Source organism: Rutilus rutilus, assembly GCF_951802725.1.
Source record: "Rutilus rutilus genome assembly, chromosome: 6".
Lineage (NCBI taxonomy): Eukaryota > Metazoa > Chordata > Actinopteri > Cypriniformes > Leuciscidae > Rutilus > Rutilus rutilus.
Window position 1 is genome coordinate 31,459,641 of NC_140214.1, and position 25,167 is coordinate 31,484,807.

At 37.7% G+C, this 25,167-nt stretch overlaps 1 protein-coding gene across 2 annotated transcripts in view; it reads left to right on the plus strand.

Moving 5' to 3' along the window:
- The window catches only part of egfra (epidermal growth factor receptor a (erythroblastic leukemia viral (v-erb-b) oncogene homolog, avian)), a 73,052-nt gene extending 49,697 nt beyond the window's left edge, over positions 1 to 23,355 (plus strand). Inside the window, exons 13-28 of one of the 2 annotated variants that reach the window (XM_084410235.1) lie at positions 1,032 to 1,164; positions 2,149 to 2,239; positions 2,456 to 2,613; positions 2,753 to 2,794; positions 5,144 to 5,285; positions 5,650 to 5,772; positions 6,827 to 6,925; positions 9,978 to 10,163; positions 11,549 to 11,704; positions 13,468 to 13,543; positions 13,870 to 14,016; positions 14,112 to 14,209; positions 14,287 to 14,451; positions 19,097 to 19,135; positions 19,734 to 19,836; positions 22,261 to 23,355. In XM_084410235.1, coding sequence (XP_084266361.1) covers positions 1,032 to 1,164; positions 2,149 to 2,239; positions 2,456 to 2,613; positions 2,753 to 2,794; positions 5,144 to 5,285; positions 5,650 to 5,772; positions 6,827 to 6,925; positions 9,978 to 10,163; positions 11,549 to 11,704; positions 13,468 to 13,543; positions 13,870 to 14,016; positions 14,112 to 14,209; positions 14,287 to 14,451; positions 19,097 to 19,135; positions 19,734 to 19,836; positions 22,261 to 22,619 — 2,117 coding nt within the window. In that variant the 3' untranslated portion in view covers positions 22,620 to 23,355. The remainder of the gene's footprint in view (positions 1 to 1,031; positions 1,165 to 2,148; positions 2,240 to 2,455; positions 2,614 to 2,752; positions 2,795 to 5,143; positions 5,286 to 5,649; positions 5,773 to 6,826; positions 6,926 to 9,977; positions 10,164 to 11,548; positions 11,705 to 13,467; positions 13,544 to 13,869; positions 14,017 to 14,111; positions 14,210 to 14,286; positions 14,452 to 19,096; positions 19,136 to 19,733; positions 19,837 to 22,260) is intronic. The other variant, XM_084410236.1, reaches the window with a different exon arrangement.
- Positions 23,356 to 25,167: the final 1,812 nt, after the last annotated feature.

The following is a 25,167-nucleotide window of genomic DNA, read 5'->3' on the forward strand; positions in this document are numbered from 1 at the left end:
TGACAGGAGATCAGAGACCATTCCTCCATACAGAATCTCTCCAGATCCTTCAGATTCACAAGTTCATGTTGGTGCTTCTTCTCTTCAGTTCACCCCACTCATTTTCTATAGAGTTTAGTAACTTTAGGGGACTGGGACGGTCATGGCAGAAGCTTCATTTTGTGCTCAGTGACCCATTTTTGTGTTGATTTTGATGTTTGTTTTGGACCGTTGTCCTGATGGAAGATCCAACCATGGCCCATTATAAGATTTCTAGCAGAGGCCGTCAGGTTTTTTTTTTTTTTATCTGTTGGTATTTGCTAGAATCCATAATAGTCAAGTCAAGTCAAGTCAAGTCACCTTTATTTATACAGCGCTTTTAACAATATAGATTGTTTCAAAGCAGCTTTATAGTGATAATAGGACATTAAAATAACAGAGATTGTTTTGGCTTTACAGCAGCTCTGGAATAAAGTTATTGTCCAGCTAAAGTTAGCTTTGATTGATTCACGTCTGTTGCAAAGATCATTAGTTATTAACTTAGGGGGCGCTAACACGACACCGTAACAGAAAACCCCCTAACGCGCTCCGGCCCGCTCATCCGCACAACAACAGTGCCTGGCGGCTCGAGAACGCAAACCCTGAAATAGGTTCCAAGGTGCAAGCCCTGAAAAAAAAGAAAAAAAAATCTCTGGTCAAGCGCAAACCTGTGAAAATGCTGACGGCGTGCACATGCGTATTACGCGTTCAGTCTAAAGGTATGCGCGTTTATATATATATATATATATATATATATATGTATATGTGTGCAGGCGTGTAGTCTTTCTTTACAACTTGACCTCAACAAATGACTTAAAAATGTATGTTATGAAAAAACATATATTAAAAAGTACTTTCAAATAATACAGTAGTAATTAAATAAAAGGTCACTTAATTGAGTACAATTTCATTACTGGTACTTAAAACACTTAAGTACAATTTTAAAAAGTGCACTTTGTAATAATATCAAATCAAGGTATATTTTATATCTTATTTGAATGTGTGTGTTACAGCGAATCAGAGCAGCACATGTGATGAGATGTGCACGACTGATGGCTGCTGGGGTCCTGGTCCCACTATGTGCTTCATCTGTAAGCATTACAGCCGTAGAAAACACTGTGTGGCTTCCTGTAACCTACTAGCTGGGTGAGTGAGACTATTATGCCTTCTCAGTTGATACATGTTCAAACTCGAAACAACAAATGACCAAGTCTCTCAAAGTCCCCCTGTAGTCAATAATTTATCCCTTAAAACTCATCTTTGATCAACAAAATTACATATTTAAATGCTTGTTCCTTGATTTTTTTTATTTATTCATGCCTTAAAATAGCTTGACTGTAACTCTACACCCTTGCCTCATTTAGTATATGCGGTTCTATGAATATGCAAATTAGCCCCGCCTCCACTTACTCACACCAGCTCAGAGATCCACTCGTTGACAATCACACATTGACCTGATTGGTTACAAGGTAGTTTGTGAAGTCAGAAACACCTGCGATTTCAAATCGCGTTTTTGAGACTGTCTTTGGTTCACTGCAGTTTTAAGGAGAAAATACTCAGCAATGGTGTTGATTTATGCATTTGCACATGGTTTGTCTTAAAGCATTAAAAACACCACATAGACATATAAACAACATTAAAAACTTGATTTTCACCACAGGGGGACTTTAATGCAAACACCTAATTAAAATTCTTTTATCATCTGACATTCCAGATGCGTATTACTTTCCTTCTTCTGCAGAACACAAAGAAAGATTTTGAGAGAAATATTTCCACTGTCACAATGCAAGTGAATAGTGACCGAAAATCTGAAGGTCCAAAAATAACATAAAAGTGTTGTGATTTGTGTGGACGGACAGATAATATAAAAATCGCTATAAAATTATCAACTCAAATCAGGATTGATTAATTGATTGATTGATGGATGGAAGATCGATTGTGGCCAGCTTTCTCTTTTTTTTGGTCTATTATTGAGAGGATAATATATTTATTGAGAGGAATGTAGAAATAGGACAGGAAATGTTGGGAGAGTATCTGAAAAACTATTTAGTGTATTTGAACTTTTGGTGTTAAGTGATTATTTGGATATATCAATGATGATTTAAACTTAGCGCATTTTTGTCAATATAGTGAGCCTCGTGAATATGAGGTCAACAAAACGTGTGTGGATTGTGACCCTGAATGTCTGGTCAAGAATGAAACTCTGACCTGCACCGGCCCTGTAAGTATCAAACCAAACCTACAGCACCGCATGTTCTGCTAGATGTCAGTAAACAGTGTTTATTCTTATATTTGAAATAGCTGATGGCAGCATACCAGTCTCTCAAACCAGTGTTTTCTGTCCCAGTAGTGTCCTGTAGACACATCATTAAATTCACATCACTAGAAGACTGTGGAAAAGTTGCTTGTTTCCATCTAATTTCCAACTTTTGTCCAGGGACCTGACAAATGTACATTCTGTGCTAACTACAAAGATGGGCCGCACTGTGTCCCACGCTGCCCGCAAGGCGTACCTGGAGAGAAAGACAAACTCATTTGGAAATATGCTGACGAGAATCGCGTGTGCCAGTCCTGTCATGAGAACTGCACCCAGGGGTGAGAAAGGCTTCATATATGATGCTTTCATTTGAATGTAATGACATGAAACGATCATTTGTGTGATTCAACCAGGTTCATTAGGGACTGCAGCATTGTACTAGTTGTGATTTGTTGGATTTTATGTTTTGCATTGCAGATGTACTGGGCCTGATCTGAAAGACTGCAAAGATTTCAAAAGGTAAGATGTAAATCCGTCCTATAATGCTTTGGGATTTTCCAGAAATGTGATGTATACAACAGCGTTCATCCGGTGACACATTATTTCCATGGTCCACTTTAGACATTCTACTAACTTTGCAAAGTAACTGCAACTAAATGTCAACTAACTTAAGGCTGGCCCACACTAAAAGATTTTTTAAATCTTACCAGATTTTCTAAATGTGAGAGACAATAAAAAAAATCTGATTTAACAGCTTTGTTCCTGTAGCACCCTATTATACACTCGTCGCAATGCAGCGCCAGGCGCGACGCAAGTGTTTTTGGCTAGTTTCAGCCCAACGCAGGTTTCATTTTCACGTCCTGCGCCACGTTGTTTAAATAGCAAATGCATTTGTGACCATCTGTGCACCCATGGGCGTGCTGGTCTGAAAACGAGGTGTGTTCAGGCGCATTGTTGGCGCGTTGCTATTTTGAGGCAACTGAAATAGACTTTTTTTTTTGTTATTTAAAGAGCGCGTTAGTAATGTGGGCCTATAGGCGGGTGCACAGCGTGCGTACACTTTGTCCCGTAGATAGTCTGCTTTTTAACCTCGCGCACGAGCAGATCCGTTTCCTCTCTGGAGAAGCGTTCAGTTTTTCCATGTAAATAGCGAATCTGCCATGGCGCGAGCGCAACTGGCTTTTAAAGGGAATGGGAGATGAGACTCTGATTGATTTATTGCACGTTACGTCCAAAACACACCAATTACTCATTAAGAGAATAGGGACAACCCTTTTAGACAATGCGCCGCGTCGTTAAACTAGCAAAAGTGGATTCGGACACAACCTAAGTGCATTTGCGCCCTGCGCTTTAGACCATTCGCTTAGATCGTTAAAATAGTGTGTGGAGTCCCACGATGTGACTAAGACATCATATCACACCCTAACAGATTCCATTCACAAACAACCAGAGTCCCGACTGTGAACACAGGAAATCTGGCAAAAATTCTTAAGACCAAACGTGACTTTAGAGTAAGCAAACATGGCAGACGAAGGGCAAGAAGAAATGGCGATAATAGTGTTTGGACTGTTTTTTACAGAAAATTCGCAGAAAAAAAGAAAAAGGTTTGGATGAAGTCGTGGAGAAGCCGTTAACATGGACTTTATATGTTACAGCGCGAGCTGGAGGTGAGCTCGCTTTCTGATTGGGTATCGTTTCGTTTCACGTGACGATCTACAGAGTGCGTGCGCGTTTGTTTGTTTCTGATCGTTAATGTTCAACACGTTGGATGAATATTTACAATTTGAGATTGGTACAGCTCCGGCGTTCTTCCGAGCAGATTCAGTCACCCTTAACACATCTCACACCACTGGAAAATCTGATAAGATAATCTGTAGAACCGTCAAGATTATCGGGACTTTACCTAGGATTGTCGGAAAGGGAGAATTGGGCCCAAAATCACTCCACTCACTCTCTTTCTGTGTGTAACCAGCTTTAGTTGACATGTATAGTTGCAAAGTTATTTAAAGTTTGTAGAGTAGACTGCTTAATATCTGCCCATTCTACTTACTATAAGTGAGACATTCTACTTACTATAAGTAACTTTGCAACTACTTGTCAACTAACTCTCATTAACTACATGTCAACTACCAGTTAATAAAGCATTAGTAATATCTGCTAACACTTTATTTTAATAGTCCACTTTAGACATTTTACTGACTATACGTAACTCTGCAACTACGTCAACTTGTTCTACTAACCCGAATTTAAAACCCAACCTTAACCCAACAGTCTACTAACAGTCTATTACAGTCTACTAATACTCTAATGAGAGTTATTTGACATGTAGTTGCAAAGTTACTAATAGTGAGTAGAATGTCTTAAGTGCACCATCTAAATAGTTTCTGATGAAAAATAATGAGGCTGTGAATTAGAACATATTTTTAGAAAATTATACAGAAAAAAGGGATTCTGCTTTGATTACGTTAAAAAAATTTAACGTGTTAAACTGAAAACAAATTTTACGCCAAGGGTCTAACATATTATTCATTATTTCAAATAAAAACTGTTTTACCCTTCACGTCTAAATGAATTCATTTACTCTTAAAATAGACATAAATGTTTTAATGTCCGACATAAAGTAAATAATTGTTATCCAATGACAAAAAATGGATATTTTAAACTCAAAACTGCTCAAATGGAATAAATCTCACAAATGCTGATGTTCTAAAGAAAGTTCATCATTAATAAGAGCACAACCACTCAATAAATGTGTTAAGATTTAGTATCTTTGGTCAAGAGAGAAACTGGGGACCATGGGGAATGAGGGGACCATCTGCAACTACATGCAAAAGATTTGTTACTCAATAATGTTCCTTTGGTCTGTAGTTCGGGTTTGCCCATGATTGCCGCTGTTGTGGTTGGAGGTCTGCTGGCGTTTGTAATCCTGGCTCTAGGAGTGGCCGTTATTTTCCGCAGACGCCACATCAGAAGGAAGAGAACCCTGCGACGACTCCTGCAAGAAAGAGAGGTCAGACCACAAGACAACCAGGATATAAATATTCTGAATATCTACTGTTAAACATCCAAACACTCACAGAAAGAAGAGAGCTGGCAGAGTTTGATGTCTGCGGGAAAGAGCTGAATGATTTATAGCTTCAGAATAGAGTCAGATATAGTAACTTCAGACAAGCTGAAAGAATGTGAGATCAATGCAATAAAGCCGGCTTGCAGCTGTAATGTCAACAGTCTAGTACGAAAGCTGAGGGAAATCAGTCACTGAGGCAATTGTGTTCGTGAATACAGGCAGATCCGTGTCACCCTGTGCTCTTTGGAGGACAGGATGTGTGTTTGAGTGTGGAGGGGAGGTTTCCTGACTCTGTTTGTCTCTACAGCTAGTGGAGCCTCTAACCCCCAGCGGTGAAGCCCCCAACCAGGCCTTGCTGCGAATCCTCAAAGAGACGGAGTTCAAGAAGATCAAAGTGCTTGGGTCCGGAGCTTTCGGCACTGTGTATAAGGTGACTGACCTCTCTTTAGGGTTGCATATGTGTATGTAAATACTTTTTTTTTGTGTGTTTCCTCTTCTAATGCCTTCTCAATTTTCTGTACAAAATAAGATCTTAATCGGGGTGGCGCCTTGTTTAATTCTTGACAGGAATGAAAACAAGGCTGTGAGTGATAGAAGTACAGTGCGTTCAATGTATAGCACTGTTGTTTAACAACATACCGATTGTTCAGCTGATAAAACGTCTTTTCGAAAAAATTTGAAAGTTGTGAAAATTACATAATCTAGGACTTTTATACAGTGCTTGCCATTGTAAAGACTCTAAGTCTCGTTTTCATGTGCTAAATCCAATATGGTGTCTAACCTGACTAAAGCCGGGTCCATGACTGCACGATATCAGGGTATACCTTGGACTTAGGGTGTCGTGGTGGTGATTCATAAACGACAATTCTTGCTTTGGGATCAAGCGGCAACCTTCCGGTCTCTCTTGATTCCAACGCGGAAGTGACTTAAACTGCAATTAATCGACTGGCCGCTAGAGACAGGCTCCAAAATAGAGTCAATCCCATATGTCCCCCAAGCTAAAATGCCCAACTTTACAGCGGAAATATTTTAAACTCATCCGTTTAAATTATATTTAGCCTTAAAGTTCTGCATAATTAAGGGCGTGGTCATTTGAGTGACAGGTGGATAGTCGCTGATGTCACTACTAGCCGTTTGTCTGCTGTCTGTTAGCCGTCACGTCACCTCAGCTAATCCCGCCTCTTAGTGTCGCTTGTTCCGCCTTCTCGATGACATCACGCTTGTTGTTAAAGATGCGATGGGTAGTCTGACTTTCTTGTCCACGACAACAATTTAGGAGTGAAAAATCGCATAACCTAAAACACTGACTATCGTAGAAGACAAAAATATGATGTAGTCTGAAACCGGCATCTAGGTCTATTTGTTGTTGATTTGTAGACTTAACCATTATAACTTTATCTCAGGATGATTTCAGCTTTGAAAACTTGGTTACAAAACACTGGATGTTACTCATGAAATATTAACACAAATATACGTTGCTGCAGGGTTTGTGGGTTCCAGAGGGAGAGAGTGTGAAGATCCCCGTCGCCATTAAGGTCTTACGAGAAGCCACGTCTCCCAAAGCAAACAAGGAGATCTTGGACGTGAGTATTAGAGTGTGAATTGAGGTGTTTATGTCATATCTGTTTTTTTTCACTGTGACTCATTGTCAGTTTACTGCTGTCAATACTGCATAGATAATTAAAGCCAAACATCTTAATGTCAGCATGAAACGGAAGTTGCGATAGTCTTTTTTTTCCTATCCGAGTAAAACGGCTTCTCAAATAAGAAAACATTTAGGGCTTACATTGGGAATTGATTGAATGGTCGTGGTTTGCTATTGGTCAATCTCATGTGATTGACAGGTTGCCCCGCCCTTACGCTAGTAAACACGTCATCAGAGAAGAGAAGAGATGAGCTGCAAGAGGGAGGGAGTTATTTTGATTCAAGATTTCGAGAGAACATGAATTAAAAAAAATTATGATGTGCACACCCTTTACCAAAATGTATTTAATTAAAATACATTTATTTCATACTAAGTATACTACAAATCCATTAACATATTTACTGACTTGTACACTTGAGACTTACTGAAATAAATATTATAATTATTTCTATAATTATTTATTTCTATATTATTTATAATTATAAATAGTACCGTATTTTCCGCACTATAAGGCGCACTTAAAAGCCTTTATTTTTTTCAAAAAACGACAGTGCGCCTTATAATCCGGAGCGCCTTATATATGGATCTGGCGCCTTATGTTAACGTCTGTTAAACAACCGAGACTTAAACCTTGTTTATACTTTCGCCTGACACCGGAGCGCGAGCCTCCGCTGACTGCGCGCGCAACTCCCCAAACAGACGAGGCATTTATACTTGACGCAACTGTTTTGTTTTAGACTGAACACCAGACCATATAACTGATTTAGACGCGCAAACTGGGTGCCGGTGTGATGAGATGTACTACTAATATCCGTCTGCTCGGGCAGATTCGGCTCAAAGTCATGCATCTTCGGATTCAGAGGCGCGCGCGCTGTTAAACCGAATCTGCCCGAGCAGACGGATATTATTTTTTTTATTAACTTCGCGCTCATGCGGACGCGTCGAGTATAAACAAGGTATCTTGGTTTACATTTGGACTTTGGATGTGATCTTAGGCTTGAAAAGGTTGGTGACCACTGCATAACGCAAACCCAGTCAAACGTTTGACTGCAGTATCTTCTATTCTATGCGCCTTATAATCCGGTGCGCCCTATATATGAAAACAGTTCTAAAATAGGCCATTCATTGAAGGTGCGCCTTATAATCCGGTGCGCCTTATAGTGCGGAAAATACGGGTACTTCTTTATTGCAGAATGCACATTTCTTAATATTAAGCCTAACATGTTTTTAATACCACTATTATGATATCTGTATAATATCAGTGTTTAAATACAAGATATTTAAAGTGTACCTAAAGTATACTTGCAATAGTTCCACTTTAGCGCCATTAAATATATTTAAGTATATCTTTAGTTGGACCTCAGCACTATTTCTGGATAACTAAAGTACATTAAGTACAACTTTATTTTTTCCAATTTAACAGACTAAGTATACTAATGTTGTATACTAAAAGTACAATTGCAGGGTATTTATATTAAGTACATAAATATGTAAATGTATTTGTAGTATACTTAGCATAAAGTAAATGTATTTCAAATACATTTTGGTATATTTGTTTTTCACTAGGGCAGATGAATCATTTAATACTGAAATATTCCATTAAAATCAAGAATTGTTCGTTTTGATTGTTATGGTGACTTTAAGGCTGGCTGAAATTGCGCAACAAATGAAAAAGCTGACTGTTTGATTTAGTGTTCAGAAACAAATCTTTGTCACACTGACCCAGCAAAACACAACATCTGCAGGAGTTTGTTGTTTGTGAACTAGTGAACAGTTTAAAGGGGATAGTTCACCAGAAATTGAATTCTGCCACTTTAAATGTCAAAGTTTTAGATCAAATTCTAATTTATAACCAAATGGTTTTTTATAGCACTTCATGAAAAAACATTTCAGAAAAGTTGTTTGTTAGTTTTTAAGTAAAACAATATAGATATGTAATACAGTATACTGTTAATGTTCAAATTAGAATGATTTTTAATCACTTTGTGATTGTCAAATGTTACAGTCTATACCAGCAATGAACTGACTTCATGCAAAAAATGTTTGGAAATGTTTTATTGTATATTGTTGTATGTGCTAACTTCTCAAGCCTGCTTTAGCTAGTGAATGAAAACATTCTATAAATTTTTTTTAAAAACTTTTTAAAATTTTGAAAGTTGGCTATGCATTTCACTAAAATCAAACCCTTTTCTTTACACACTCTGCTAATGATAATTCATGCTGTGATAATTCATGCGTCTGCACTGTGTCTGTGTGATCCAGTTAATTATCTCAGTAAACACAGTCAGTGTTCTGTTTTGAAAATTCTGTTTTGTCATTCTAGTTAAGATAATAATTGTGCAGAAAAGGCCTCAGTCTCCAGTGGCAAAGGCAGCTGAAATATAACCTTGAGGGTTGGGTGGAGTTGATACATAACAGAAAACTTCAACCAGGAGGAGTGTTGCTTTTTGCATGCACCCAGACTCAGAAAGGGTCTTGTTTTTCTGTTTTGAACAGAAAGAATGTAATTTCCTTTGGTTTGTGAGGATGTGGCTGAACAGGCCACTTCTCAAGGACACTTTAAAGATAACTCATCTGTGGAAACACACAGTATAACCTTTTGAACGTCTGCAGAAACCGAATCCTAGCAGATCTGCAGTAGTTTTAATGTTGGAAATAAAAAAATACAATTTGAAATTGATATCAGTCACTCCCTCATTATTTGAAAGGAAAAGGTTGTTGGTATTGGCAGCTTTAAATCACTTAGGGAAAGCCCTGTGTATTGCCCAGGGTTTGATTTGTTATGTTCCTAGGTTTTTATTTTCCTGAAGCACTTTTCTTCTGAACTCCAGGCCTCAGTTCCTGCAAATATTTTCGAATGCGCCCAAGGCACCTCATTTGTTAGTTCTACGGCTTTAGGGACTGTAAACAGCCGCAGGATTTGTCAGTGTTGCTGTATACCATATACAGTGTGTTGCATGGGTTCTGACCTCATTTGTTTGCATCTATAGGAGGCCTATGTGATGGCCAGCGTGGAGCATCCTCACGTGTGTCGTCTGCTCGGCATCTGCCTGACCTCCACCGTCCAACTGATCACCCAGTTGATGCCCTACGGCTGTTTGCTGGACTACGTCAGGGAAAACAAGGACAACATCGGCTCACAACACCTGCTCAACTGGTGTGTGCAGATTGCTAAGGTGAATGGATTGTGTCTTTCTTTGTTTTTTGAATCACTTCCATTGTGATAACCAATGAGTCATTTAATTTGATGATGAACAGATGGTTTGGGATGTCAGTTCATTGTGTTCAGTACAATTAACTATTCAAAAGAATTATTTAAATGTATTATTATTATTTTAATTGTAATAATTTTTGTTATTTTAATTTATTATTTAAGATCAAATTATTAATTACAATTATTTGCAATTCATTTTATTTGTGATTAATTATTAAGAGATGGGGCACCCTCGTTTAATTATTAACATGTCCCAGTCATGTTCCACCTCTCTTAATTTAATTTTCATGAAATTTCGTGTTTAAAGCGGAACTAGAAGGTATAAGGAGACATTTTTAGATGATATTGTCCATATTTAGTGATATTAAACCAAGAATAGGTAATACCACTCACAGATCTGTACCACTCGAAAATATTCAAAATGTGAAGTCGTGTCTCTTTTCTGAAGTGCAAATCAGTGTCTGTGAGGATTTTTTTTAAGCAGACAGGACTTTTTTTGGTCCTCGCTGCTGCTGAGGGAAGAACATTTCTTTTTTGAGAGAAACTTTGATCAGAATATGACTTGAAAATGTAGTGATATGATGATTGAACATTCTGAGAAAAGCTTGAACAAATGTGTTTTCATCTTCTTGAATCCTGACTTTCTTTTTGTTTGAATATCATCCGTTCTCACAGTCATTCTTTCCTTATCGGTAGTGTTTCCTATTATTCCCTAATGATCTACACAGTATTTTCCCCTTATATGTGCACTTTTTTCCATCTGTGTCTCTCATCCATGACTCTGTATGCTGACGTAGTTCTGTTTGGATGTTAAAGTTGGATGTTGTAGGTGGCTCGTAAACACTTTACACTTCGTCTTTTCATGATCGCATTACTATTCAGTCACTAAAACTTTAATGTGTGTAAAAAAATCCTCTATCATTACATTTTCAGAAGCTTTTCGGATGATATAGACATGATGCCCATATTTATGAGGTTCCATTTTTGCCAAAAATAAGTTGACTTTGTGCTTTGCATTTGTCCTGGTCTACAGTTATTACCTACTTGTTCAGATAAATTATGTTGATGTGTATATTTATGTTGTCTTTCTCCGTCGTCCTTACTGTAGTCTAGTTCTGTCGTCTTTTGTTCTCATATGAAAAGAACAGTGACAGAGCACATGTGTCTCTGAAAAAGACTGTATTCAGAAAAGTTTTGATGGCATATTACCTCAGTATAGTGAGGACGGCATATTAATGAATTTTCTTTCAACACAGAATTTTCATTCCAGCTTGAATGAGGACATCATTATATTAACTCAAGTGGACTCAAATCTTTTGCATCTCTCTCTCTCTCTGGCTTTATTAGGGAATGAATTACCTGGAAGAGCGCCATCTTGTGCACAGAGACTTGGCTGCTCGTAATGTGCTAGTGAAAACCCCTCAACATGTGAAGATCACCGATTTTGGCCTGGCCAGGCTGTTAAACGCGGACGAAAAGGAGTATCACGCAGATGGCGGAAAGGTCTGTTATTTCTCTTTTGTGAGAAAGTGGATGTTGATGACAGAGTTTTAGCAGTTTTTGATTTTACTAGATGAATAACTGTTCCTAAACTGTCCTAAAAACGAATGAAGTGATGAATGTGGCCTAATTAGCAGGTAACGCATTATAAGTAATGCGAGTTACGTAATCAGATTAGAGTACTTTAAGTAACTACTGTAGTAAAGTAACGCATTACTTTTACAGCTAAATCTTTTTTTCAAATAAGTAACGCTAAATAATTTGTTTTCCCATTTATTGACTGACACCTCTCCTGTCAGTATTCCTCAAAATGAATAAACACAGTGAAATGCAAACCTGTTATAATTACATGTTAAACTACACAAATATACTTTATGTATTTAAGCTCACTTTATTAACCAATGTCTTTGCTGCTAACCTTCGATGATCCAATTCAACCATGCTAATATGCAAAAATGACTTTAGACATTTGCTGTATCCCAATTTGCATACTATCTGTCCTAAATAGTGTTCAAAATTAGAATTGATTTGTCCCAAATCATAGTATCTTTTATTCCAAAGATACCCGGATGGATGGTCTACTTTTTCTGGTTAGAATCTGAAGTGCCGATCCGTGCACACACTGGGGATTCGATTAGAACTACAAACGCAAATACAATTTGTTAGAAAACTACAAACATGGCAGATGTGCGAGTCCTATGGTTAAGTACAGAGTCAAGTCAAGTCACCTTCATTTATATAGCGCCTTTAACAATATAGATTGTTTCAAAGCAGCTTTACAGTGATAATAGGAAATTAATGGAACAGAGATTGTTTTGGCTTTACAACAGCTCTACAATAAAGTTATTAACAGTAAGCTTTTGATTGATTCACTTCCATTGTAAAAATCATTAACTTCGACTAAGCTAACATGACACCGTTTTAATTGAAAACAGAAAACATTTAATGCATTCTGACAACGGTGTTTGGTGGCTCCAGAACGCAAAGGTTTAGATAAAGGGGTTTGAGTGATTGTAGAACTTTTTGCAATGATACGTTTGGTCATTAACTTTTAAATGCATCATTATGCAAATTGAAATCACACGAGGAGAGTTCTCGAGACCCACGACTGGCAGATCAACATGGGTGAACATTTCTCTCCGAAACGCTAGGAAATTAAATGAAATTGAATGTTGAGGATTTCTACTGTGAAAAGATGATTGACAGGGCAGTTTAAACAGTGACAGGATGCATAAATAAGCGACAGAGCTGTCCGTTAAAGACGCAATTATGATTTCATGAATTATGGAGTAGTAGGCCTATGTCCCAAAGCCTGCCTACTGTTCTGCTACACACTCAAAAATATGTACTTTTTCCCTCTACTGTACAGCCGTGAATTTGCATTTCCTTCAACCTGAGGCTTATTCATTTAACTTTTGGTGTGAAAGGGCCTTTACATTTGACAAAAAATTGACCTTAAAAAAAACAAAAAAACAAGCCCAGCCAAGATGAGAAAAGGTAACACAAAAGTAATGTAATGCTTTATCATCCATGTAAAGTAACTAAGGAACACAATTGCTTACTTTTTAGGAGTAACTCAATGTTGTAATGCATTACTTTTCATAGTAACTTTCCCCAACACTGCTTATTAGTGTCCTAACTATACAAGACTAATATTACTAGCAATCAGAAGTTCATCTTTAGAATGCGTCAAATGCGTTCACTTACCATTTTGGCATTTAAAATAGAGATTTTATGTTGCTTTGTCCATCTATATCCTTCAACAGGTGCCCATAAAATGGATGGCGCTCGAATCCATCCTCCACAGGACATACACCCACCAGAGTGACGTCTGGAGTTACGGTTAGTAACAGTTCACAGTTCATGGCAGAAGTAAACGGTATTGCTTATTTCAGAAATTAAACTTTTGAAGTCAGTTTTACTTCCATGGACTTCAGAGTGAAAACGAAAATTCAGCAAGAAAATTATAGCAGGATTTATCCATAGGGAATTGCTTGGATCTGGAAAAGTTTTCTCTGGAAAAACATGCCCCAATGAACATGACCAGGAATGTGAATGTAGAAAATGAATTGGGTTAATGTTGACTTTATAAGATCTCTTTCAAAGCTGAGGATCTCTCAGTATTTCATGAAATTGGCTGTTTTTCAATGAATGATGCACTTCTCTAGGTGTGACAGTCTGGGAGCTGATGACATTTGGAACAAAGCCATACGATGGTATTCCTGCTAGAGAAATTGCCGAAGTTCTCGAAAAAGGAGAAAGACTTCCTCAGCCTCCTATCTGCACCATTGATGTGTACATGATAATGGTCAAATGTAAGTTTGAGTCATTGCTGTATTATGAAGTGGACAAGTTCTGAAACTTGAAGTCTTCGTTATCATCGCCTTCATCCTTATGTTTTCATATTAAGGTTGGATGATTGATTCGGAGAGCAGACCTCGCTTCAGGGAGCTCATCGCTGAGTTCACCAAAATGGCACGTGACCCGCCACGCTATCTGGTCATTCAGGTGAGAGAAGCACAACTCTGATTTGTGAAGGCTCACTGGAGCATTGCTCACATCTGATCACTGTCACTGTTTTCCAGGGTGATGATCGGATGCATTTACCCAGTCCTTCCGACTCCAAGTTCTACCGCAGTCTGATGAGCGGAGAGCTGGATGAAGCCGTGGATGCCGACGAGTATTTAGTGCCCAGTCAGGGCTTCTTCAGCAGCCCCAGCACGTCCCGTACGCAGCTGCTGCACTCTGTGGTAATGCACACACAAACTCACATTACTGCTGCCACTGGCTGCATATACAGTGCATGAGACCCCTTCCTAACATCCGGGTGGTCATTTCAAACACCAACTCATTTATAATGTGCAGGTTCGATCTTATTATAAAAAAATAATAATATCTAAAATATATATTTTCTCAATTAAAAAGAACTACTTAAAAACATGACATTTTTTTTATTTATTTTTTTATTCTATTCAACAAAGAATCCTGTAAAAATGCATCATGGTTTCCACAACAAAATAAATATATATATATATATATATATATGTACATACACACACACACACACACACACACACACACACACACACACACACACACACACACACACACACACATATAAACATATATATCTGTGTATATTTTTATTTATACAGTATAAAAATCATTATGTCTATGGAAAGTCCATTATGTCTATGTAAAACACTAAACACTGAAATCCAAAGTTAGAAATTTAGTTAATTTAGGCATCACAACTTCATAAAATACAGTTTGAAAATTACATTTTAACATTTTTACATAACATTTTACATTTAAGAGCATGCACAATTAAATATCCAACACTGGCCAATAATACACTATTATACAACATTGTATTTTGTACTTAAATTACTAGTAGTAATTATTATATTACTTATATTATATATTATTTATATATTGGAGTGGTATTTGTTTTTAATGACCCTATAAGTTAGATTAAACCATCAAAATATTTTATATTTGATTAATTATGAGGAAAGAACAAAACACTAAACTTGGTTAAAGGCAGGGTAGGCAAGATTTTTCTAAAAAACTTTTTGCCAAATTTGTTTAAACTGTCTTTATATACCAATACATAATTAAAATGTAAGTACTCTGAAAAAGAGAGTATAAAAATCGAGTGTCTGTAGTCCTCTCAGGGCTGCAATAAACACAGCTACTTATTCCATTCACTCCCACCCCCTCCCTTCTGGGCTCCTTCCAAAGCCACGCCCCCAAAACACATGAACGTGCGATGCCGACCGCTCAGCTGGAGGAGGACGTGTTTACCAGCGCCGAGCGGAGAGGAGCGCAGTGCATGTAGTGACATCATGTCAGAATCACGTAATAAAATACCTAACTTTATCATTATGAATATAAACAACTAACATGGCTGTTAGTACTCACTATCAAGCTAGCATATCGATACTGGGAAAGTTTAAAATATATTGAGTTTGATTCGGTAACGAGCTAGTAACATAAGGCAAAGCTAAAAACAGGTTGCATTGATACACGTTTTCCCATTACCATCAGTTACACTGTGATGAAGGTGAATTTCGTGTAAGATTCATAACATATACAGTGTTTTGCATGTAAGAGCTTCCACGATGAAAGCACTGTTGGCCGATATTGACTCTCGTCTGACTTCTTGCTTTATCCAAAGACTTTTTGGTCATAGCCTTTTCGAATACTGTCTTCCTTTTTTTGCCTTGTTTGCCTTCGCTGACTGTATACGCAGGTACTGGGAATTTTGACTGCTCTTTCTCTGCCATAATTGTGATTCTTCCTAGCTTCCGTGCCTCTTCCCCTCCTCGAGTCAAACGGGTGCGCGCATGTGGGCAGCTCCTGTAGCAGCAGGGGTGGTAGCCATGGTAGCGAGGGAGAGTGACAGTCGCCCAGCCAATCATTTCATTTGTTCCGAATTGAAATAAGTAGCTGTGTTTATTGCAGCCCTGAGAGGACTACAGACACTCGATTTTTATACTCTCTTTTTCAGAGTACTTACATTTTAATTATGTATTGGTATATAAAGACAGTTTAAACAAATTTGGGAAAAAGTTTTTTAGAAAAAACCTGCCTATTTTTCTAAAAAAAAAAACATTCAAAATTTGTTTAAACTGTCTTTATATACCAATACATAATTAAAATGTAAGTACTCTGAAAAAGAAAATATAAAAATCGAGTGACTGTAGACCTTTTAATCTGCAATAAACACAGCTCATTATTTCCATTCACTCCACCCCCTCCCTTCTGAGCTCCTTCCAAAGCGACGCCCCCAAAACACATGAACGCGCGACGCCAAACGCTCAGGCTCAGCTGGAAGACGCATTTATTACCTGAGACGAGTGGAGAGGAAGGAGCGCAGTACATACAGTGACATCATGTCAGAATCACATGTAATAAAATACCTAACTTTATCACTATGAATATAAACAAATAAGATTTCTTTTAGTACTCACTATCAACCTAGCATATCGATAATGGTAAAGTTTCATTCGGTAACGAGCTATATTTATAAGGCAAAACTAAAAACAGGTTGCATTGATACACGTTTTTCCATTACCATCAGTTACACTGTGATGAAGGTGAATTTCGTGTAAGATTCATAATATATACGGTGTTTTGCATGTAAGAGTTTCCATGATGAAAACATTGTTGACTCTGATGAAGACTAACGTACACTCCGAGTCCGGAGACAAGTACCGCATCGTCGGTTCGAGGACAGGTCCGGGGTTGAGGGCGAAGCAGAGGAGGTCGTTCAAGAGTGCGGGCAGGGTCCGAGGAAGTAGTTTTTGCCTTGTTTGCCTTCGCTGACTGCATATGCAGGTGCTTTGAGCTGAATATTATATATATATATATATATAATATATATATTTCCGGGAACGGTGACATGTGATGAGTGCACGCAGGGCAGCGCGCGCAGTGGGGCTCGGGCACGAGACATGAAGGCATCTGATTGGTTCTTTACATTCGCACCGAATGGCAGTGATTGGTCAGAGTTTTTACTGTCCTGCAGCTGCTACAGAGGTCTGATTTTTTTCATTCCTTTTTCTGAACACATAATGTATTGACTACTCTCAGGATGGAAGGACCATTTCACCCAGTATAAAAAAAAGTGTTTCTGAACAGGATTACCTACCCTACCTTTAAGGTATTTATCTGGCAAAATTATTTGGCAAAAAAAAGGTAAACTACAGCTACATGTTTTATTTTAATTTGCAAAAAAAAAAAAAAAAGAAGCTCACAGGAAAAAGCATACATTGACTACAGCGAAATCAGTTATTAATATTTATTTGGTTCTCTTTTTTTGTGTGTGTGTGTGTGTTTTATGACAGCCTGGCCAAAAATGATGTCCATGTTTGGACTGTTTCACTGCGTTATCACAAATAAAACAATTGACTCAACTACTAATTGTACATCTAGGCCAGCTGAACGCTCCCTGCGGTCCCAGTATCAGATCTGATGACAGTGTTGTGTGCTTGCACTCAGAAGGACACAGAGTTCACGTTGCAGAGGCGTATGTACCTGGCCTGATTCTGGTGGTCTTCTGGCCTGGCCTCCTCCACCCACTTCCTGTTCCTCTGTCTTCCTCCTCTTCTCCCTCGCTTCCTCCTGATTAATGACCGTTCCTCAGCATGAGGACTCGCCAGGCCTCAGCGTTCAGAGCGTGTCCTGGCCGCGCGCCTATACCTCGCTCTAAGTGTGTGCAAAGCTCCTTCAGCCTTTCAAGTCTGATTGCTTTCTCGGGCAACACTTGTTAAATTTTTTTTGGCAGAACGAAGGCCTTGAGCTCAGACGGAGTCTTACATAACACAGGCGCTGAGGCATGGCCATTTAAGGCTGTAGTTTCTCTGGCAGATGGTAGCTTATTTAGCTTATGTTTCTTTTCGTCGTTCCTTGTGTTTTATGAACGTGTTTTGCAAAAGAAAACATGCGACATGCTTGCGTGAACTGCTGACTGGGGTTTGTTATGGAGCCTTAATTCGTAGGCTTCTGTTCAGGCCTGGTTTGTTCACGGCGATTGGTGGTGAATACAAAGATTAATGCAGTCCTCAGTCATCTTCTTTACATGTCAGTTGAATGGATTAGCCATTGTGCAACAATCGAATAGAAATAAGAAAAAATAATAATAATAATTCTACCCTATTACTTGTCTTGTGGTACTATTTTTTTTTTTTTGAAAGAACAAAAGTTCACATAAATGTTTCATTGCCCCTCCCACATTAAAATTGTTCAGTAATATAAATTAAAGTGCCCCTATTATGCTATTTTAAAGACTGCTTGTTTTGTTTTGGAGGTCTTTTACTATAGGTTTACTTGCATCCAAGGTCAAAACATTTTTTTTCATAATATACATTGCAGCATCACCTCATTTCTCACAGTGTCTGAAACGGTTCTATAAAGTCTCTCTAAACTCTGCTCTGATTGGTCAGATGGTCCAGTCTGTTGTGATTGGTCTACTGTACTCTGCTCTGATTGGTCAGATGACCCATTCTGATGAATGAGGCCCAATAACTCGTGCACTTTGATCTTTGAAACTTTACATTCACAATCAGCTATATTACACACCGCATGAAAGGTAATATCTGAAAAAGCATAATAGGGGCACTTTCAAACATAATGTAAAATGTAAAGTATGATGATTTTGTATATCTATATGCATGCTATTATAGGTTGAGTTTGTAATGATGCTACACTTAGAATTGCATTGTTAGAATCACCAGTACAATTCAATCAGGCCTCCAATTCTCATTTTCACTTTTTATTAAAAAACTACCAAAGACAGTTTGTTTGATAAAACTATTTGGTTTGTTACAAATATATACTTGCTTTTTAGGGGTTGATACTAAACACATGACTGCTTTTATTTTGTTTCAGAGTCTCAACAGCAGTATTGGGAACTGTCACAGAAACGGGGTAAGTTACTCATGGCAGACATCAAGACACTGTATCGTATTGCTAGCTTGCACCATCAAAATAAAATTATAAATAGAGAATGTATTTAATAGATTTTAATATTGCAGTAGCAGTTCACTGTGATTATAACGTGCATTTAAATTTTAATTTTAATAAACCGTCCTGTTAACTATGGACACTTTTGCCCATCTGGACTTTTGGAACATACATTTCAACCAAAGAATGTTCACAATGGATCATTTGAGATGTCCTTTAGAAATGATGCCAACACTGAGGGCAGTAATTTGTGCAAAAATTTCAATAAAAAGATTTCATGGTATGTTTAAATTATCATAGTTTTAAAACTTAGTGTGTTTATGATTTATTTTCATATTTGGGATTGAAAAACAATGGCATTTTTAATAAAAAATCAACCCATGGAAGTTTGCAAGAAACACCTGCAAAATAAAAATGAAATGCAGGACAAAAGGTCCACTTATTACACAACTGTCCACAGCTGTGCTTTTGCAGTCTTCTATAAGCAGTCACCTATTGTTAATTACAGGAAATGAAACCGGTTTAACCATAATGACACTAATACACGTTTACTTTCTCTCAGAATGGTTTGCCGGCAAGGGAGAACAGCATGGTTCTGCGTTACATCCCAGACCCGACAGAACGGTTCCTCGAGGGAGACTTCCAGCCCGCCCCAGGTTGGAATGGTCAGTCTCTTAAAATTAAATGCTGAATGAGGACCAAAAAGATATAAAAAATACACTTTTTAGTTTATGGTGAAATGAGCACCTCTGTTGGTCAGTCTTGGTCTTACATTATTGTGGTATACTATGATGTTGTACTCTTAAAGGAACAGTTCACCCAAAAATGAAAATTCTACAATGTATTTACCCTCATGTAGTTCTAAGGCTGTATGTTTGTTTTTTTTTTCTTGTTTTTTTTAATGGAGCACAAAAGGATATATTTTGAAGAATATTCACACTGCTTTTTTCCTATAGAATGAAATTCACATAGTAGGTCACACTATTTGTGGGCTGTATTCCAAGTCTGTGCTTTAGGAACAGCCTGAAATTTAAGTCTCTTTTCAATAAAATGACCTCCAGTATAGCTTTCAGATCTCAGCCTATTCAAATGGTTCCATTGTAAACAGTTACGTAGCAAACATTTTTCAAAATATCTCCTTTTTTTCATGGAAGAAAGGAAGTCATACAGGTTTATATGGAGCCTCTATAGTGACATGGTGATGGAAAAAATATGAGATGGGATTTTAATGTTTTTGCATCCGTTAGGAAACTTTGCACTTGCCCAAGAAACTTTTAGTTAATTCTCAAAAGTTTTGTGTTCCTGGAGAAACTTTGCAATCATTTGCAAAAGTTTTGCGTTCCCCCAAGAAAATTTGAGTCAAATTCTCAAAAGTATTGTGTTCCCCCGAGAAACTTTGCGTTCATTTGCAAAAGTTTTGCGTTCCCCCAAGAAACTGAGTCAAATTCTCAAAAGTTTTGTGTTCCCCCAAGAAACTTTGCGTTCATTTGGAAAAGTTTTGAATTCTCCTAAGAAACTTTGAGTCAAATTCTCAAATGTTTTGCGTTCCCCCGAGAAACTTTGCATTCATTTGCAAATGTTTTGCGTTCCCTTGAGAAACTTTGAGTCAAAATCTGAAAAAAAAGTTTTGCGTTCCCCCGAGAAACTTTGTGTTCATTTGCAAATGTTTTGTGTTCCCCCAAGAAACTTTGAGTCAAATTCTCAAAAGTGTTGCGTTCCCCCAAGAAACTTTGAGTCAAATTCTCAAAAGTTTTGCGTTCCCCCGAGAAACTTTGTGTTCATTTGCAAAAGTTTTGAATTCCCCTAAGAAACTTTGAGTCAAATTCTCAAAAGTTTAGTGTTCCCCTGAGAAACTTTGAGTCAAATTCTCAAATGTTTTGCGTTCCCCTGAGAAACTTTGCATTCATTTGCAAATATTTTGCGTTCCCCTGAGAAACTTTGTCAAATTCTCAAAAGTTTTGTGTTCCCCTGAGAAACTTTGTCAAATTCTCAAAAGTTTTGTGTTCCCCTGAGAAACTTTGTCAAATTCTCAAAAGTTTTGTGTTCCCCCGAGAAACTTTGAGTCAAAATCTCAAAAGTTTTGCGTTCCCCCGAGAAACTTTGTGTTCATTTGCAAAAGTTTTGAATTCCCCTAAGAAACTTTGAGTCAAATTCTCAAATGTTTTGCGTTCCCCTGAGAAACTTTGAGTCAAATTCTCAAATGTTTTGCGTTCCCCTGAGAAACTTTGCATTCATTTGCAAATATTTTGCGTTCCCCTGAGAAACTTTGTCAAATTCTCAAAAGTTTTGTTCCCCCGAGAAACTTTGAGTCAAAATCTCAAAAGTTTTGCGTTCCCCCGAGAAACTTTGAGTCAAAATCTCAAAGGTTTTGCGTTCCCCCGAGAAACTTTGTCAAATTATCAAAAGTTTTGCGTTCCCCTGAGAAACTTTGCATTCATTTGCAAATATTTTGCGTTCCCCTGAGAAACTTTGTCAAATTCTCAAAAGTTTTGTGTTCCCCTGAGAAACTTTGTCAAATTCTCAAAAGTTTTGTGTTCCCCTGAGAAACTTTGTCAAATTCTCAAAAGTTTTGTGTTCCCCCAAGAAACTTTGAGTCAAATTATCAAAAGTTTTGCGTTCCCCTGAGAAACTTTGAGTCAAAATCTCAAAAGTTTCGCGTTCCCCCGAGAAACTTTGAGTCAAATTCTCAAATGTTTTGCGTTCCCCTGAGAAACTTTGAGTCAAATTCTCAAAAGTTTTGCGTTCCCCTGAGAAACTTTGCATTCATTTGTAAAAGTTTTGCTTTCCCCTGAGAAACTTTGCATTTATTCACAAAAGTTACGTAAACATTTTGCAAGAGAGAATGCAAAAGCCTAGGAAAACAATTTTTCCTCCCGTCTCATATTCTTTCCCATCACCATGTCCCTAAAGGGGCTCCATAGGTTTGGAACATCATGGGGGTAAGCATTGCTTTAGATGCTAATACCCTTAAGGTATTTTGTATGTACTGTAGATGCAGATTTACATCTTAATAAACTGACAGAATAATTTAAATTAAAACAATTGACAGAATAAAATATTTATTTAACCCATGTTGTCCTCTTTCCCAGAATATATGAACCAGAAAGACTCACTGATGTCCAACATGAACAACCCAATTTACCAACACCCAGGACCCCCCCGCACGCTTCCGCACACTTCATCAGCGCTGGACGAAACTGAGGAAGAGTACCTCAACTGCTTTAAAAGCCCTGCTACTGCTGCCGCCCCACCAGAGTATCTGAACACGTCCCACACGCAGCTCCTCTCAAGCCAGCCCTTCTTCAGCATGCGGGGCTTCAACCCCCAGAACAGCATTAACAACCCAGACTACCAGCAGGACTTCTGCCCGCTGGAGCTCAAAACACACACCAACGGCCACTTGCCGGCTGCGGAAAACGCAGAATACATGGGGCTGGAAGTGCACTAGCACATTCTGGAGAAGAGCAACTGTTAAAATGAGCCACTTTTCATTAGGTAAAAGATGGAAGGACATCTATTTATAGTGGATACACAGGCAAACATATCGCTGAGTCGAGGACAGAACAAGCTTTTCATAACCTTGAAAAGCTACCTTTCAAATGTGCTTGTTTCGTTCTGAGCTGGACTTGATCGACTGTGGCTCTCTCCAAATCTCACAAGAGACTATGACCGACAACAGGACTTGAATCTGTGGATGTCAGTAGAAACATGCTGGTGTGCTGAAACGGCATATCATGGAACAAGCTTGTCGACACACATGCTAAGACTGCTTTTAAGTAATCTGGTTTCAGGCTAGTCGATAATGTTTTTAATGAGCAAACAAATTACCGGGCTCAATAGTGTCTATAATCATAAAACTTGGCAGTGGCCCCAGAAAGTGTTTGGACACTGAAGTCACATGTCTGAATTTCATTGCATTATAGATAGAAAATACCAAACCAAAGCAAACAAAAACTGAACGTGAGCTAAGTTTGACCACCAGAAAGTATCCAATACTTTTTGTCCTTATTTTGAATAACATACACACACTATTGTTCAAAGGTTTGGGGTCAGTAAGATTTTTTTATTAAACAAATAAATTTTTCTAATCAGCAAGGATGCATTAAAAATGATAAGAATCTTACATCGTTACTAAACATTTGTTTCAGATAAATGCTGTTCTTTTGAACTTTCTATTCATCAGAAACCTGAAAAGAATGCAGAAAATATATATATATATATATGATAAGAAATGTTTCTTGTGCAGCAAATCAGCATATTAGAATGATTTCTGAAGGATCATGTGACACTGAAGACTGATGCTGAAGATTCAGCTTTTATCACATGAATAAACTACAGTCTAACATATATACAAACAGAAAACAGTACATTTTAAATTGTAATACTATTTCACAACATTGATGTGTTTACTGTATTTTGATCAAATAAATGCAGACTTCTTTTAAAAACATTTAAAAATCTTACCGACTCCAAACCTACTCCTTTATATTTTAGAAACCTGTATTTGCGATATATTTATTTAAATGTCCCTTGTTTTGATATTATGCTGTATAGGCTAATGCATCATTTTTTTTTAATAGTGACTCCAGTGTGCAGATACTTTCTGTTAGACACTGTGTGTAAGCTGAACTCAGAGGCGGTTTAATGCCTCTCTGCTGTGAATGAAAGTCAAAATAGAGTTAAATTCTACGTTTAACTGTTATGTTTTGCTGGAAACGTTGGCTGTGTGGACAGGGCTACGACGATGATCTGTGTATGGGCAGAATCAGCCTCGTCCGAAGGCCCAAAATATGACTGGTACATGTACAGAACTGTAATATAAGGCTGACATTTGCATTATTGTATCTAATAGAGTATTTTATCCATTGTCATAAAAAAAACACTCATATGCGGTCACTCATATATTCCATTTCTGTTTGTTCGTCCATGTGTTTTCACCCTCCTGTACCCCGCTTGGCTTTAGTAATATTAACTAATTGAATCTCATATCTCACAGTCAGAACATATCATGATCTTTATGATGTTGCACAAATCAAAGAAAAGTGGTTGGATATCTTAAAGTCACTGTCCTTTTAGCTTCTTTTGAAAACATTCGCATTTGCTCTCAAAATATGGTGATAAAGTCCTTTTTCCTTTTTCCTCTTGGCTTTTGTTATATAAGAAGTAAATTCAATAAAGACTTCTTTTTATAATAGGTGATCTGTACATGATGCAATCAGGTGTGTTTTACTTGCCGTCTAATCAGGGATAATTCAATCAAAGCTGTTTTAATCATGAATTCTAATCATTTATAAGGTAATGCTTGAACTAAACAGAGACAGTATGCAAAACACCTGCTTTTATGATCACAAATGTGTGAACAAGTTAAATGGTTTAGTTCACCAAAAAATGAAAATGAGTATATACTATGGAAGTAGGCTAAATAAGGCCCATCAGCTGTTCAAAATATATTATTTTGTGTTCAACAGAAGAAAGAAATACATACAGGTTTGGAGCACAACGACAGAATTTTCATTTTTGGGTGAAGTGTCCCTTTAAGAGAATACATTTTTTGTGGCTGAGTTGAAAGAAGCAAGTTCATCATGTGATCGTTTGACTGCCGTTGTGAAAAAGAGAAATAAAGAAATAAAAAGTAAAACTAACCTCAGAAAGCAAAGCACAATTTATTATGATACCTAAAAGAACAAGAAAAAATTAAATAAAGTATTATTTAAAGTTATTAAAATTAAATTTTAAGGGTGGATACCCTCAACTTCTATTTGTCACCGGCTCATGAATATTAATATAGTCAAGCTCACGCGTTCAGTCGTCACGTTTACCTTTCAGCCAATCAACTTGACGAGCGTCACGTAACTAATAAATATTCATGAGCCACGTCGTCGTCACAACATGAACAACATGCCTTTGTGCTGTGTTACACACTCTCGGCCGGCAGGGGGCAGCAACACTAAACCCCGCGCGCGCGCATACACACACACACTCAGAGGAAGGCGTTT